The sequence below is a fragment of the Trichechus manatus genome, unplaced genomic scaffold, assembly GCF_000243295.1.
Source record: "Trichechus manatus latirostris isolate Lorelei unplaced genomic scaffold, TriManLat1.0 scaffold00111, whole genome shotgun sequence".
Lineage (NCBI taxonomy): Eukaryota > Metazoa > Chordata > Mammalia > Sirenia > Trichechidae > Trichechus > Trichechus manatus.
Window position 1 is genome coordinate 2,728,348 of NW_004444047.1, and position 16,565 is coordinate 2,744,912.

The window sequence follows — 16,565 nt, forward strand, 5'->3', positions numbered from 1 at the left end:
CACCCCCTCCATAAAGTCCTTAGAACATTTTGGGCTGGACTTTGAGGCCCCCCAAGACCCATCCCCCTTGGTGACCCTAATCTCAGAGGCCACCACTCACTGACCCCAGCTGTGACCTGTGACCCCTGACCCCACCTGCCTGGGGTGCCGACCCCACTCCCCACCTTCTGTTTTGCTTGGGGGGGGCTCTCAACTGCCCCCCAAGTCCCATCCGAAATGGTCTATTCCTGGGGGCGCTGTTCCTGACCATGCTTCCCCCAGTCCTGCTGATGACCTTCCTGTCCCCCACCCCAGCTGGGGAACTCCAAGGGGAAGGATTGTCTGGTCACCTGCGTGTCCCCAGTGCCTGGCCCAGACAAAGTAGGACATTCCTTGGAGAGTGTCCCCAAGCACACCTGGGTCCATCCTAGGGAGGAGCTGTCTACCTGGCCTTGACCTGTCACTGCGGAGCCTCGGGTGGGAGCCGGGGCCATGGGTGTGTAGGGACAGCCCTCCCTGGGTGGGGGCTCTGGTCACCTGTCCCTTCTGACCCTGCTTCTCTGTTCCCTTCTGCATCTGAGACAGGCCAGCACCTCCGAGACCAAACCTTAGAGGTGGGCCATTTGGAACCCGCCCCGCCAGTCCTTTCGTTCCCCCTCAATTCACAGTATGTGTGTGTGCGCTCCGGGACCTCTTGCACCTGTTTCCCCAGAAGCAGTCAATGGTGCTGGGCCTGGACACCAACAGCTGCAGCTAGACCAGTGTTTCCAAAGTGTGTTCCTTCCAACCACTCCACCAGACCCCCATAATGGTCAGACGCTTGTGGGGCATGCTCTGTCCACCCTCCTTGGTGATTCATAGGGAGTCCCACACAAGGAAGGCTCCCAGAAGGCTGAACTTTTCTCTCTTTCCCTTTGAAACATGTTTCCCACACTTACTTGACCTCTAGAACCCTGTCTCATACAACCCTAATAGCTTTGTGCTGAGCTGGGGTTCCATGCAATGCTTTTTAGGGACCCTCGGTCTAAACAATTCCCAACATCTCCAAGGAGCATCACAACTTTTTGACAAGTTGGTGGAGGTCTGTGTGACTTGAACAGCCCTGAAATGGCCAAATTCAGAGCTGGAAGACCCCGTGGAGATGAGTTGGTCCATTCCCCTCCCTTAACTCGGAAGTACAACAGGGCCTGGTGCCACTGGCCCTGTTTACAGCTGAACACCCCTAAGTGCATTTCTTAGTCATTCAACAAACATTTATTGAACGTCTTTCCTATTTCAGACCCTGGGTTTTCATCTTTCTGTTCAGCGAACAACCTAGTGGCTTTTCTTTTCTTTTCTTTTTTCCCCCCTTTTAACTTTATTTTGATGTAGTTTCAGACTTACAGAAAGGTTACAAGAATAGCACAGAATTCTCACATACCCTTCACTCAGATTCCTCATATGTTAACATTTTACCACATTTGCTTTATCCTTTTCTCTCTTTTACTTCTATTTATTTTAAGCCCCTTGAGAGTAAGTTGCAAACATAGGGCCTCTTTACCCCTCAAATAATACATTTCCTAAAGAAAAAAAAAAGATGTCCTCTTACCTAGCCACAGGGCAACGGTCAAAATCAGAAAGTTAACAGAGACATAACACTATCGTCTAATCTAGAGTCCCTGAGTGGCACAAATGGTTAAGCACTCAGTTCCTAACGGAAAGGTTGGAGGTTCAAATTCTCCCAGAGGCACCTCGGCAGAAAGGCCTGGCGATCCACTTCAGAAAGATCACAGTCTTGAAAGCCCTGTGCAGCAGTTCTCCTCTGCACACACGAGTCAGAGCTGACTGAATGGCAATTGGTTTTTTTGTCTTGTTTTTGGATTATCTTACTCAGATTTTGACAGTTGTCCTCTCACTGTCATTTATGGACAAAGAGAATCCCAGCTCACGTGTCACATTCTCTTGTTGTCTCTCTCTCGTTTCCTTTAACCCAGAACATTCCTCAGCCTTTCTTGGTCTCTCATGATACTGGCACTTGTAAACAACGCAGGGTTATTTTGTAGAATGTCCTGTAAACTGCTCTTTAACCTCTCAAAATGACTCACTCTAAGTTCCAAAGTGCATTTCATGGTTTCATAACACACGTTAACTCAGTCCTAGAAGCAAAAGTCACCTCTTGTTCCTTCCTGTCTTTCCTCTCCTTTCTTCCTTCCCCTGCCCCCCGCCCTGACTTTATAGAGGACTCTGAGGGCCCTGTGTTTGTGTTGGGCTGTGGGAAGCACCAGCAGAGCTCATATGAGGAACTGTGAGGGCTCAACATGTAGAGGGATCAGTTCCCCCCGACAGTTGTCACAGCAGGCCTCACAGGGGAGGGGGCATTTGAGGTGGGGCTTTGAAGGCTGTGTAGGAGTTCACCAACCCAGGAAGTCATGACTCACTGCTTCTTTCCCAGCCTTTCCTGCTCCTTAGCATCTGCTCTGGCCATACGAGGCAGTGCTTGAGGGCAGGCTCTGTTTTTGTCTTTATGTTGCTGTCTTTACTGCTGGGCTCAGAGTAGGAGTGTGTGGGTTCTCTGTCAAATGGAGGACAGAAATGGTTCTATTGTGAAATTTCTGCTTTGGAAATAGGTTATTTTAAATGAAACACTTTGTTTTCTCTAGGCTGGAAAATGTGATCTTTCTCAATGAAGAAGAAAGGGCTTTCTTCAGCAACGAAGGGCACTTTTCGGAGGAGGACGCCAAGCAGTTACTGAGAAGGACATCGGAGCCAGACGTCTGCACCACGTACAGCTTGGGTAGGTGTGGGGGATCCCGTGCAAGGGGGGCCGCAGCCGATCATTTAGGGTCATTTTCTTGGGGCAGATTCCTAGAAAGACAATGGACTGAAGGGTGTGAAGCTGAACTGTTTTCCAAAAGGACTTAATCCACTGTCATTCTGCTAAGCGCTACAGGATGTCCTGTCTCATCGCTCCTCACCCCCTGGGTTGTTGTTTTTGGTTGGTTGGTTGTTTTATTGTGGTGAAAACATACACAAAACATACGTCAATTCAACAATTTCTATACATACAATTCAGTGACGTTGATGACATTTCTTCAAGTTGTACAGCCATGCTCCCTATCCTTTTCCAAATCATTCCACCACCGTCAACTTAATAATACCGCCTAAGCAAAAGCTCTTCCTTTACCCCTCCCTCTCGTAACCACGAATAATTTTTGGTTTCTGTATATTTTCTTATTTCATGTAAGTGGGATCATGTTCTTTTGTAACTCACTGACTTTGTTCAGCACGATGTTTTCAGGATCCATCCGTGCTGTGGCGTGCATCGGGACTTCGTTTCTCTTTATGGCTGCGTAGTATTCCATTGTCTGGATGGACCACACTGAGTGTGTCCATTGCTCTGCTGACGGACATTTCAGCTGTTGCCACCTTTGGGCTGTTGTGAACAGTGCTGCAGTGAACACTGGTGTACAGGTTTCTGTTTGCATTGCTGCTTTCACTTCTAGTTATCTACCTAGGGTTGGGGTTGGTGGGTCGTGTATGTTTGGGTTTTTAAGGAACGGCCACACTGTTTTCCGTAGGAGCCGCACCGTTTTACGTTCCCACCAGCAGTGAGTGAGGGCTCCACTCCTGGGTTTTTATCACGTTTATTGTCTAGTCATAAAAATGTCAACCATTTCTGGCTTCAGGCCACTTTTCTCAGCAGCCCTTTCTTTTCCCTTTGGGGACGTTTTTCGTCCTTCCTCCGTGGACAGCTAGTGAATCCGAGCCCAGGCACTCAACAGGTGCGCAGACTGATGCTGACGTCACCTCAAGGGCGCCTAGAGGTGGCAGGCAATCAGGGCGCAGACTCGGGATTGTGGTCAGAGCTGAGCAAACAGCGCAGCAGCCCTGAGCGCCCTGCTGCCTGAGGGCCAGCGTCGGGGGCCTTTTCTTGATGGCTGGACGCCCCAGCGAAGACGCCCTGGCACCCCTGAAGCCCTGTTAGGCGGGGGTGAGCAGGCAGCCTGATTCCACCTTGACCAGCAGCTTGGCCCTGCTCCGGCAGCCTCTGCTACACGCAGGTGCAAGAGTGAGATCAGGAAACTGGGGCGCGTGGCGCAGCGTGGGGCCTGGCTGCGGGGTGGGGCTCGGCTGAGCTCCAGGCTGACTCGTAAAGCCAGAGCTGTTTCCCTTTTGCCTCAACACCCCTCTCTCTGTGAGAGGGTTTGTCTGAAGGCCGCAAAGTGCAGATGAAGGAGCTGTGTAGATGTCACAACAGCCAACAAAGGAAAGAAACTCTGCAGAGGGTGTGTGCTTGTGCATGGTAACTGCCGTCAATGCGCGAGCTGTAGCTGCAGCTCTTCCCTTCGCCCTGATGTGCACACTCGCACACCCACACGTGCACATGCGCCACACACCCCTGCACATAAGACCCACATACACACCAATGCGCGCACAGATGTAATACACATGCGGGACATGTGCTACACGCACACACACGCACACATGTAACACGTATGCACACCCACACATGTACACACTTGGCACACGCGCGCACCCACACATGTGCACATGCAGCATACGCACACCCACACATGTACACATGCGGCCCACATGTGCATCCACACATGTGCCATGCACACTCACACATGTACACATGTGGCACACACACCCTCACACATGTACACACATGGCACACATGCACGCACACATGTAATACACATGCACATGTGGGACACATGTGTCTCACACTCACACAGGTACACATGTGATACAGATGCACACCCCCACATGTACACATGCGGCACCCATGCCTACTGTCTTGGTCATCTAGTGCTGCTGTAACAGAAGTGCCACAAGGGGATGGCTTCAACAAAGAGAAATGTACTCTCTCACAGCCCAGTAGGCTGTAAGTCCAAACTCAGGGCATCAGCCCCAGTAGTCTTTCTGTCTTTGTCAACTCTGGAGGAAGGTCCTTGTCATCAGTCTTCCCTTGGTCTGGGAGCATCTCACCACAGGAACCTCAGGTCCAAAGGACACACTCTTCTCCTGGCACTGCTTTCTTGGTGGTGTGAGGTCCCCATGTCTCTCTGCTTGTTTCTCTCTTTTATATCTCAAAAGAGACTGTCTTAAGACACGATCTAATCTTGTAGACCTCATCAGTATAACTGCTGCTAATCCATCTTATTACATCACGGCGATAGGATTTACAACACATAGGGAAATCACCTCAGATGACAAAATGGCGGACAATCATACAATACTGGGAATCATGACCTAGCCAAGTTGACAGATATTTTGGGGGGACACAATTCAATCCATGACACACACCAATGCACGCACACATGTAATACACATGCATACATGTGACACACATGTACACATGCGACACACCACCCCCTATGTACACACGCAGTGCACACACACACTCACCACATATGTGCACATGTAATACACACCCACACATGTGCAGTGCAACACATGCGTGTTCATCGACACTGCGCATGCAATACACGTATGTAGACACTGCATCTATACATGCATGCACACACATACATAGAGACATGCATTCACATGCATATATACACACAGAAATACACACCCACACATGTACATACATGCATATACACCCACACGTACACACATATAGGTGCCCATACACACGTATACATATATACACGCACACACAAGCATGAACGCATGCATTTGGTCTGCTACTTGTTGACATGCATCCCAATACTTTTTCTCCACCAGTATTAGCTTTAAACTTCTGAGACCCCCCCAGCCCTATTTCTCCTCCTAAATGGCTGCGTAAATTTGATGGTAGCACATCACGGTCTGCGCCAGCCTGGCCTCCCGGGTCCTGTCTCTCAGGGAGCTGAGCTGGGGCCCCCTGTTCAGCTGGCTGCTGTGTAGGGACAACTTGACCCGTGTGGCCCCCGTGTGGCCCCGTGTGGCCCCCGAGTGGCCCCGTGTGGCCCCTGTGTGGCCCCTGTGTGGCCCCGTGTGGCCCCTGTCCCAGGTCACGCCTGCGCAGCACCCGACAGGTCTTCCACAGTGATTTTTCTCGTTTGACGTCTAGGGCAGCCGAGGAGCAGTTAGTGTCAGCCCATTTTAAAGGGGTGGAAACAGGCCTGGAGAAACGCCTGCTGTGGGAGTGAGGAGGGCAGTAGCACATGGCGGAGCAGGCGGGGTCGGGCCAAGGCCACTGCTCCGTGCTGGCCCGCTCTCTGGCAGAGCCAGATGGGGCCAAGTGACCGTCCTCTGAGGGGTGTGTGCCCTGTTCCACAGGGCCTCTTGTGGGAAGACAGTCCTGCACGGAGCAGGGATGACTGTTATGCTGTATTCCAGCCTGGAGACCCCAGACAATGTGGTCCTGGCCGCCTCGTTCCCCACCCACCCCTCATTGCCCAGACCCAGGGCCACTGGCCAGGGTACTGACTGCTCCTCTACTTTCTTCCCTCTCCAGACAGGCTCGAAGAAGCCAAGTTTGAGCAGCCAGAAGAACACGGTAGGTGCTGCCCACCTGATGGGGCCCCTCCTGTCAAGGGCTGGGTGCGGGTACTGGGCATGGACGTCCCTGCTCCGGGGGTGGCTGGTGGGGAGGGGAGTCTCGCTCTGGCAGGGAGGTGGGATTAGAGGGTGTGAAGTCCCTCACCACTGCAGCAGTGGGGGCCTCGGGGACCCTCTTCCAACACACATGCCAGCCCCCTGCGCCATCCCCACTCAGGTCGGGGGGCGTTCTCTCCTCTGCCGAGCCCAGGCTGACAGAGAGTTCCTTTCACGTGATCTACCAGTCAGCAACAGGTCGACTCCAACATGGCACCCCTGGGCATGTCTGAGTGGAACTGTGCTCCAGCAGGTTTTCAATGGCTGATATTTTGGAAGTAGATCTCCAGGCCCTTCTTCCGAGGCACCTCTGGGTGGACTTGAATCTCTCACCTTTTAGTCAGCATCCGAGAGTGTTAACATGGCCTAGAGCAGCTAGATGTCACCCCCTGCTCTGCCTCAGAGAGGCAAGGCCATACCCCCCTGTAGGGGCAGAGGGATTTGGAGCATTCACAGAGCAGAAGCCCCTTGCTCCACTCAAGAGGGGCAGTTCAGGGAGACCGTCTCCATTCCCCTCCTCGCCACACCTCTGCCTCGTCCCCCCACACTTCCACAGTTGGTTGGCATGGGGGGCTTCTGGGGGAGGCGAACGCCCCAAGGTCCTTTGAAATGCCCTGGACCCAGATCCACCAGGGCACAAATGCAGAAAGGCCACTGGGGACATCGGTGCAGAGGTCCCCGAAAGTCTGTAGGAACTGTCCATTTTCCCATGATGGAGCCGAGCAGAAGGACAAAGGCACCATTTTGCACTGCTGTGGGGGGCTTCAACGGTTCTGCGTGGCAGCTTCCAAGCTCATGCTAATAAAAGCTCCGCTCGGGTGTTGGTGACTCACGGGGGCCCCTGGAACCTGACTGCAGAGCCCAACAAACCCGTAGTCGTTGAGTCGGTTCCCACTCATAGCAACCCTGGAGGGTTTCCAAGGCAGTAATCTTTACGGAAGCAGGCTGCCACATCTTTCTCCCGAGGAGCAGCTGGTGAGTTCGAGCCACTGACCTTTCGCTTAGCAGCTGAGCTCTTAACCGCTGCACCACCAGGGCTCCCTACCGAGTCCAATACTGCTAACAAAATCAGTCCTAGGCTGTTGTAGCTCTGAATGTGGCTATGTCCCATTAGGAGGTTTAGATTTTTTTTATTATTGTGGCAAAGAGATATGTAACAAAATATTGGTCATTGCAGAATTTTTCACACGTACAATTCAGCGACATTAATCACGTCCTCCTCGCTGTTCAGCCATCACACTCCCCATTTCTGATTTTTCCCATCACCCCTAACAGAAGCTCTGTGACCCTTAAGCAAAGACTCCCCCTTTCCCCTTCCTCCCACCCAGCCTTGGAAACCACTAACGAACTTGGGTGTCTATACACTTGCCAGTTGTAGGTATCTCATGTAAGTGGGGTCATACAGTATTTATAGAAGGCTTTGCTCCTCTTAAGGTCCCTGGGTGGTGCAAATGGTTAACACCCTCGGCTGCTAACCAAAAGGTTGGCAGTTCAAAACCACTCAGAAGCACCCCAGAAGAAAAGCCTGTAGATCTGCTTCCATAAAATCAGCCATTGGAAACCCTGTGGAGCACTGTTCTCTGACACACGTGGGGTCACTATGAGTCAGGTCCATTAAATGGCAACAGGTTGATTCTTTTCAAAGGGAAATGAATTTCTGATGGATCATTCAACTATGACACGTGAAATCCTCTATAACTGCTCTCAAAAGGGCAAAGAAAAAGAGAAGGAGCGCCCCTCGGTAGAAGGTTGGGCACCCTCATCTTTATTCTCCCGTGATCACAGTTATAGAATTCTCATATGTGCCAGCACTGCCTGGCAGTCTACGTAAATCTCAAACGCTCACGGTAGCCCGTTGGGGTGATGTAATAGAAAACGGCACAACGGGGGCCCTGAGCCTGGATGAGGAGCAGTCCCTGCCCCGTCACACAGCTAGACCCCGACTCCGATCCACCTAGTGTGTTGTGTCTTACAGAAATGCCTCCACTTTGCCTGAACCCGGAGCCGAGCGAGACCTTAGAGAAGGTGAAGAATGTTCTCGAACAGTGCAAGTCTCGCCAGGCCTGCCCCGAGGAGCCTGTGTCCTGGGGTCTGCACCCAGTGGCTAGTCGGGTGAGCTCGTTGGACACCAAGGAGGAGCCCAGCTTCCGCCTGGATGTAGAGGCCGACTGGACGGACGACGCGGAGGCCCTGGGCTCGATGCTGCTGTCACTGAATGCCCCCGGGTACGAGGCCCGCTTCCGTGGCCTGTACACCCTCTCACTGCCGGGTCTGGGCAGCCTCGCTGACGAGGAGCAGCTGGCCGGGCGCCTGGCACAGGCCCGGGGGACAGCCAAGAGGGCTGGCCTACCCATGGCCCTGGCCAGGCTCTGCCTCCTGCTGGGCCAGCTCTGCGTCAGGAAGCTCAAGCTCTCCCAGGCCCGGGTGTACTTCGAGGAGGCCCTGGGGGCCCTGGGTGGCCACTTCGGTGACCTCCCCCTGGTGGTGGCCGTGTACACCCGCCTGGCTGCCATCTACCTGAAGCAGAAGAACCGGGAGAAGTGTGCAATGACTGTGGATAAGGCGTTGGCCCTGCTCCTGGGGACACCCAGCCATGTTGGCAGCACAGAGGCCGAGCTGCTCCGGCTGGCTCTGCAGCGGGCTGTGCGGGTCCAGAGTGCAGGCGCTGAGGCCCGGGCCTGCTTCCTGCTGGCCCAGCACCACACCCGCTTCAAGCAGCTCGAGGAGGCCTTGCCTTTCCTGGAGAGGCTGCTGCTCCTTCAGGGTCGCCTGGGGCCCCTGGCCACCGCCTGGCCCACCGACGGCTACCTGCTGCTGGCCGACATCTATGGCCGAAAGTGCCTGCCCCACCTGGCCCTGAGCTGCGTGCGGGTGGCCTCGCTGCGTGCCCGGGGCTCCCTGGCCAGCGCACTTCGGAGCATGGACCTGGTCCTGTGCCACGCTCCCCGCCTCCACGGCCTGAGGCAGGCAGCCCCCAGCCTCCCCGCCCAGCTCACCCCCTACCTCTGGCAGGCACTGACCTCCCCGGCCGCGAGGACAGAGCAGACACTGCGTGCTGCACTTTATGCCAGTCTGGCCCAGGTGCACAGCCACCATGGCCAGTACAGCCGAGCCATCAGCCTCATGATACGCGCTGTGGATGCCGGAGCCATGGCCAGCGCCCGCTCCGTCGTGGACCGCCTGGTGGCCCTGGCCTGGCTGCATATCCTCCATGGGCAAAGCACAGTGGCCCTGCACATCCTGGAATCCATCGGGGATGCAGCTGTGGCCAGCGAGGACCAGGAGGGCGTGGTGGCCAACATCATGGCTGTGGCCTTGAGGAGGACGGGCAGGACCCGGCGGGCAGCCGAGGGCTACTATCGGGCCCTTCGCGTGGCCAGGCGGCGGGGCCGGCAGCACGACCAGGCCGTGGTGCTGGCCAACTTCGGGGTGCTGTGCCTGCACGCGGGCGCCGAGCGGCTGGCTGAGCACTACCTGGTGGAGGCCACGAAGCTCTTCGCGCGGCTGCCCAGCGCGGAGTGCGGCTGTGACTTCACACAGGTGCTCCTGCGGCTGGGCCACCTGTACGCCGGCAGGGCCCTGGCTGAGCAGACCAGGTCTTGCTATGAGTGGGCCTTCCTGGTTGCCGTGGAGACGGGCCACTTCAAGAGTAAGTGCTGTGCCCGTCCCGGTCCCGACTGTCTGCACCCCCACCTCCCCGAGTCCGCGCCGGGCACCCTGCTTTCCAGACAGAAACAAAGCTTTCTTCCCATCTCTGCCCCGAGCACGCCTGGGGTCTGTGGTTCAGGCGCCAGGGGTGGTTTTCCCACCATCAAGTTGCTGAGTCGTGGAAACAGGCAGGTGATTTATTTTTAAGTAGGCTTCGTTTTTTAGAGCAGTTTTAAGTTTACCAAAAAGTCCTGCAGAAAATACAGAGTCCCCATGTGTTCCCTCTCCCCCTGCAGCAAAGAAAGAAACAATAACAAAAAACGGGTTGCCATTGAGTTGGTTCCAACTCATGGATACAGCTATGCTCCATTGGCTGATTTTTGGCAGTAGATTGCCAGGTCTTTCTTTCAAGTTGCCTCTGGGTGGATTTGGACCTCCGACCTTTTGGTTAGCAGTGAGTGCGATACCCATTTGCACCAACCAAGGATTGTCTTACATACTTTGGCCATCTTATCAGGAGGGACCAGTCCCTGGAGAAGGACATCACGCTTGGTAAGGTAAAGGGTCAGCGAAAAAGAGGAAGACCCTCAATGAGATGGACTGACGCAGTGGTTGCAACAATGGGCTTAAATATAGCAATGTGAGGATGGCGCAGGACCAGGCAGTGTTTTGTTCTGTTGTATGCAGGGTCGCTGTGAGTCGGAACCGACTCGATGGCCCCTAACAAGAACTACAGCAATAGGGACTCTCTGCCCTTTGTAAACCAAAAAAACCCAAACCTGTTGCCATCGAGTCAATTCCCACTCATAGTGACCCTATAGGGCAGAGTAGAACTGCCCCACAGGGTTTCTAAGGAGCAGCTGGTGGATTCAAACTGCAGAACTTTTTGGTTAGCAGCCATAGCTCTCAACCACTGAACCACCAGGGCTCCACCCTTTGTATAGTTCCCTCTATTATTAGCATCTAGCATGCCTGTGATACATGTGTTACCAATGAAGAGCTGATACTGATACATTGTTATTATCTAGGATCACAGTTCATGTCTGGGCTCACTCTCTGTGTTGCACAGACCTGTGGGCTTTGACAAATGCATCATGTCACATGTCCACCATGACACCATCACACAGAACAGTTTCCCTGCCCTAAAAATGCCATGTGCTCCCCTGCTCAACCCTCCCCTTCCCCCTGGACCCCTGACCTTGTCGCTGTCTGTAGTTCGCCTTTTCCAGAACGTCATAGAGTTGGAATATACAGTAGGTAGCCTTTGCAGACTGGCTTCTCTCACTTGGCGACATGCATGTAAGGTTCCTCGTCTTTCTGTGACTTCTAGCTCATCTCATTACCGCTGATTGATACTCCATTGTATGGATGGACCGTGTTTGCTCACCGGCCTGTGTTTTCATTTGCCTTGGAGGGTGTTCTGATGCAGGTCACACATAACTAGGGTGACTAACTCATCCCAGTTTTGGGCCCCACAAGTCCCGTGTCCTGAGCAAACCAGGACAGTTGGTCAACCCGGAGGTGACCCCGCAGGGCAGGGCCCCTCCCATGAGCAGCTTTGAAGCGGGGATTGAACCCCTGTCATCTTCTAGGAACCGCCCGGCAGCCCTACCTACCAGACACCCCACATCGCAGAGGGGTGAGGGCTGGTGGTCTCCCTGGCTGTGGAGCAAATGAACTTCATTCAAAAGTGTTTTGTTGAGTGCATGCCAGGCCAGGCTCTGAGTCGGCTCCACCCACAATCAGGGCTTCTCATGGCCCTGCCACTGAGCTGGCAGTGAGCATGGGAATCAAGCGACCAGGTCACAAAGCCACAAAAGGGCATGTCCAGCGGAGTGACTTGTGGTCAGGGAAGTCTGCTTAGTCTGTGTAGGGCCTGAGGGGCTTGTCAGAAGGGGAGGCCCAGGCAGGAGCTGCCCAGCAGAGGCCAGGGGGCGTGAGCAGGGGAGGCAGGGAGGGTCAGAGTTTGGAAGGAGTAGATGTGGAGAGCTGTGCAGGGCCATGGACCGGGTGTGGTTGACCTTTTCCCCAAAGCACTGGGGAGCCATGGAAGGTTGTAGAGCCTCACCGAGGCTGTGTGGTAGATGGATCCCAGCCAAAAGAGACAGCAGGCAGGAATCCAACTATCCAGGAGGAGGGAGCTGATGGAGGAAGTGGCTGAGGGGATGAGGACACGGCCAGGACTCGGGATATCACCCCTCTGCCTATAACACCTTGTCCATCCTCCAGCACAGCCCTCATCACATTGAAGCCCTCCTGTCACCCCTCTTAGACCCCCTAAGGGCAGGGGCTGGGGCCAATTCAGCACTCATTTGTGGTCCTTGAAGGGAATGACCACTAGAAGGGACCTGAGGATGGGGGAAGGGCCGAAATTCAGTACCTCTTCCGGGCACATGGGGCCTGGGCAGAGGGCCAGCCTGGGCTGGAAGGGACCCCTGGGACCTTCTGGAGGAGCAAGTGCTGATGCGGGATCTCTCCTGAGGCTCAGGCAGGGCCTGGCTGGCCCCCCATGGACCTCTCAGAAACTTTTTCCTAAAAGGACCGTCACAGGTGGTTGAGGATCCAGGCTTGGAAGATCCACGGAGGGAGGGGGGGCCCGGGGGTCATGTTGCTCGTTTCCCACCCCCACACACATGTTGAACAGCTGAGTAGGCTAAGGCCTAGGGGCTTGCTCCTCGGGGTCGTTTTTTTAGTCCATTTTGGTAGTTTCTGCCTTTCTAGGCATTTGTCCATTTCATCCAGCTTCTCTAGTTTTCTGGCCTACAGTCATTCCTGTTGTTGTCAGTAGCCATTGAGTTGATTCCAACTCACGGCAACCCCATGTGTGCAGAGTAGAACTGCCACATAGGGTTTTCCCGGCTGTAATCTTAATGGAAGAAGATCACCAGGTCATTCTTCTGAGATACCATTAGGTGGGTTCAAACTGTCAGCCTTTAGGTTAGTAAAGGAGTGGAAACCGTTCATACCACCCAGGGACGTTCCATTGTTCATAGCATTCCCTCATAATCCTTTTTATTTCTGTAAGATCAGTAGTAATGTCTCCTTATTCATACTTGATTTTAGTAATTTGAGCCTTCTCTCTTTTTTTCTTGGTCGGTCTAGTAAAGCTTTGTCAATTTTGTTCATCTTTTCAAAGAACCAGTTTTTTGTTTTGTTGATTTTTCCCTCTAGCTTTTCTATTCTCTGTCATTTATTTCCATTCTAACCCCTATTATTTCCTTCTTTCTCCTTGGATTTAGTTTACTTTGCTCATCCTTTTCTAGTTTCTTAAAGTGGAAAGTTAGTTACTGATTTGAGATCTTTCTTCTTTCTTAATGTAAGTGCGTAAGGCTATAAATTTCCCTCTAAGCACTGCTTTAGCTGCACCCCAGCTAACACTGGTTATGCTGTGTTTTCATTTTCATTCATCTCAAAGTTTTTTCTAATGCCTCTTGTGATTTCTTCTTTGACCCATTGGTTATTTAGGAATGTGTAGCTTAATTTCCACATATTTTTGAGTTTTCCCTTTCCCTTCTGTTATTGCTCTCTAATTTCAATCCATTGTGGTCAGAGAACATCGTTTGTCTGACTTCAATCCTTTTAAATGTATTGATGTTTGTTTTATGGCCTAGCATATGGTCCATTGTGGAGAATGTTCTGTGTGCACTTGGGAAGAACGTGTGTTCTGCTGTTGTTGGGCGGGGTGTTCTTAGATTTCTGTTAGGTCATGTTGGCTTACGTTGTTGTTGTTGTTAGGTGCTGTCAAGTTATTTCTGACCCGTAGTGACACTCCGTACAGTAGAACGAAATGCTGCCCACTCCTGCACCATCCTCACAATCATTGCTATGTTTGAGCCCATTGTTGTAGCCACTGTGTCAATCCATCTTGTTGAGGGTTTTCCTCTTTTTCTCTGACCCTCTACTTTGTCAAGCGTGATGTCTTTCTTCAGGGATTGGTTCCTTCTGATAACATGTCCACAGGATGTGAGATGAAGTCTTGCCATCCTTGTTTCTAAGGAGCTTTCTGGCTATACTTCTTCCAAGGCAGGCTTGTTTGTTCTTTTGACAGTCCATGGTATATTCAATATTCTTTGCCAACACCGTAATACAAAGGCATCAACTCTTCTTCAGTCTTCCTTATTCATTGTCTAGCTTTCACACGTATGTGAGGCGATTGAAAATACCCTGGCTTGGGTCGGGCTCACTTTTGTCCTCAAAGTGACATCTTTGCACATATGTTGGGGGGACGCAATTCCCTCCATAAGAGGGGTGTTGATGCTCCTTGCTGGTCATCTCTGTGGGAAGGTCAGATCCCATCTGGCTGGGAGGAGTGTTGTGAAGCAGAACAGGGGGCCTGGAGGGGTGGTTGATGCCACATCTGGAACCCATCACTGTGTGACCTGAGCAGGGCACTTGGCCTCTCTGGGCTCCATTTCTCCATCTGCCATGACCTCAGTCATAGAGGAGTGGAAGACACAGGCATACAGCAGGTGCACAATTAAAGCCTTTGAACCTTGCAGTCATCCTTTGGGCTAACTTCTTCCCTCTGCCCCCTGCCCTGCCCAGGCCAGCTGTGTGCCGTCCAGAGACTATGTCACTTCTACAGCTCCGTGCTGCCCAACGAGGCCCAGTGCGTCATCTACCATGAGTTCCAGCTCTCGCTGGCCCGCAGGATGGCCGACAAGGCACTGGAGGGGCAGCTCTTGGACACCATTAGCCAGCTGTACCTGTCGCTGGGCACTGAGCGGTGAGGGCTGGCTCCATGATGGGGTGGGGCAGCAGGGCGGGGCGCTGGGGCAGGTGGCACAGGCAAGCCCTTTCCTCGGGGACATTCTGACCCCATGGCATCCAGTGCATTCTGGGCTGGCAGGCCTGGGGCCCCCCAGAGGGTGGCATGTCCTTCAGGCAGGCTGTACGTTCCTAGGCACTCCTTCTGGCCATGTGACCTTTGGGAGCTGACCTTTGCCCGCCCCGAATAGTCCCCCTCAGCCCAGCTCCATTCCCAGGGCTGTGTGTCCATGTCTGTGCCCCCATCATGGAGACAGAGGCCTGTGGACCATAGGAGACCAAGCTCTGTTTTGCCTGCATCCCTGGATAGGGTCTCGGGTCCCATGATACACGCGTGGCCCACCCGGGACCTCCAGACCCAGGCCTGGCATGGCAGTAAGAGGGCATGGTGGGGCCAGGTTTCCATGAGGACCAGGAGATGGATCCAGTCTTGTCTGCCCCCCACCCAAGCCTGCTTTACAGCAAGAACAATGAGCTTGCACTAGAGGGGGGAGTCCTCAAAGTGGGGTCCCCAGGTCAGCAGCCACATCTCCTGGGAGCCTGAGAAATACACATTCTTGGCCCCGCCCTAGACCTGCCTGATCAGAACCTGGGGATGGGGGCAGCCAGGCATGGTTTCAGAGCCCCTGGTGATTCTATGGCGCTCAGGTTTGGGAGCCCCTGGCTGAGCCCTCTCTGAGCATCTGAACTGCTGATATGTCCTTTGCCTCTGAGGACTGTGGGTGCCAGTATTTGGGTGGGAGGTGCGGACAGATAGTAAAGGCCTCCTGGTCAGTGGCCCAATTGGCCCATGACCCCCACCCCCACCCCCACTTACATCCCGGGAAGGGCAGGACGCTGCCCAAAGGGAGGACCTGCTCCCGGCACACCCGGTAGATGATCCACATATGCTGCAGAAGAGCCCAGACTGGTCCCCATGGACAACCCAGGCTCGCTGGTTCTGACCTTCCGCGTCTGGTTGCAGTGCCTACAAGTCCGCCCTGGACTACACGAAGCGGAGCCTGGGCATCTTCATCGACCTCCGGAAGAAGGAGAAGGAGGCACACGCCTGGCTGCAGGCCGGCAAAATCTACTACATCCTGCAGCAGCACGAGCTGGTGGACCTGTACATCCAGGTGCGGAGGCAGGGCGAGGGGGCCAGGTGTGCGCGTGGGATAGAGGAGAGCAGGGCGGGATGGTGCTGGTATGCGCGAGGCCGAGTGTGTGCACTCACTCATTCACTGTTCACTCATTCACTCACTCACTTGTTTACTCACTCACTCGTTCACTCATTCATTTATTCACTCACCCATTCACTCACTCACTCGTTCACTCATTCATTTATTCACTCACCCATTCACTCACTCACTCGTTCACTCATTCATTCACTCACCCATTCACTCACTCACTTGTTCACTCATTCACTTGTTCACTCTTTTATTCACTCACCCACTCACTCACTCATTTATTCATTCACTCACTCATCTATTTACTCGTTCACTCTTTCACTCATTCACTCGCTCGTTCACTCACTCAGTCACTCATTTACTCATTCACTCACTTATTCATGCACTAATTCACTTACTTATCCATTCACTTGTTCACTCACTCATTCACCCACTCAG

At 53.4% G+C, this 16,565-nt stretch overlaps 1 protein-coding gene across 1 annotated transcript in view; it reads left to right on the plus strand.

Moving 5' to 3' along the window:
• The window catches only part of SH3TC1 (SH3 domain and tetratricopeptide repeats 1), a 59,184-nt gene that overhangs the window by 31,207 nt on the left and 11,412 nt on the right, over nucleotides 1-16,565 (plus strand). Inside the window, exons 10-14 of the mRNA XM_023737974.1 lie at nucleotides 2,619-2,752; nucleotides 6,407-6,448; nucleotides 8,522-10,195; nucleotides 14,740-14,920; nucleotides 15,926-16,076. Of these exons, the coding sequence (XP_023593742.1) occupies nucleotides 2,619-2,752; nucleotides 6,407-6,448; nucleotides 8,522-10,195; nucleotides 14,740-14,920; nucleotides 15,926-16,076 (2,182 nt within the window). The remainder of the gene's footprint in view (nucleotides 1-2,618; nucleotides 2,753-6,406; nucleotides 6,449-8,521; nucleotides 10,196-14,739; nucleotides 14,921-15,925; nucleotides 16,077-16,565) is intronic.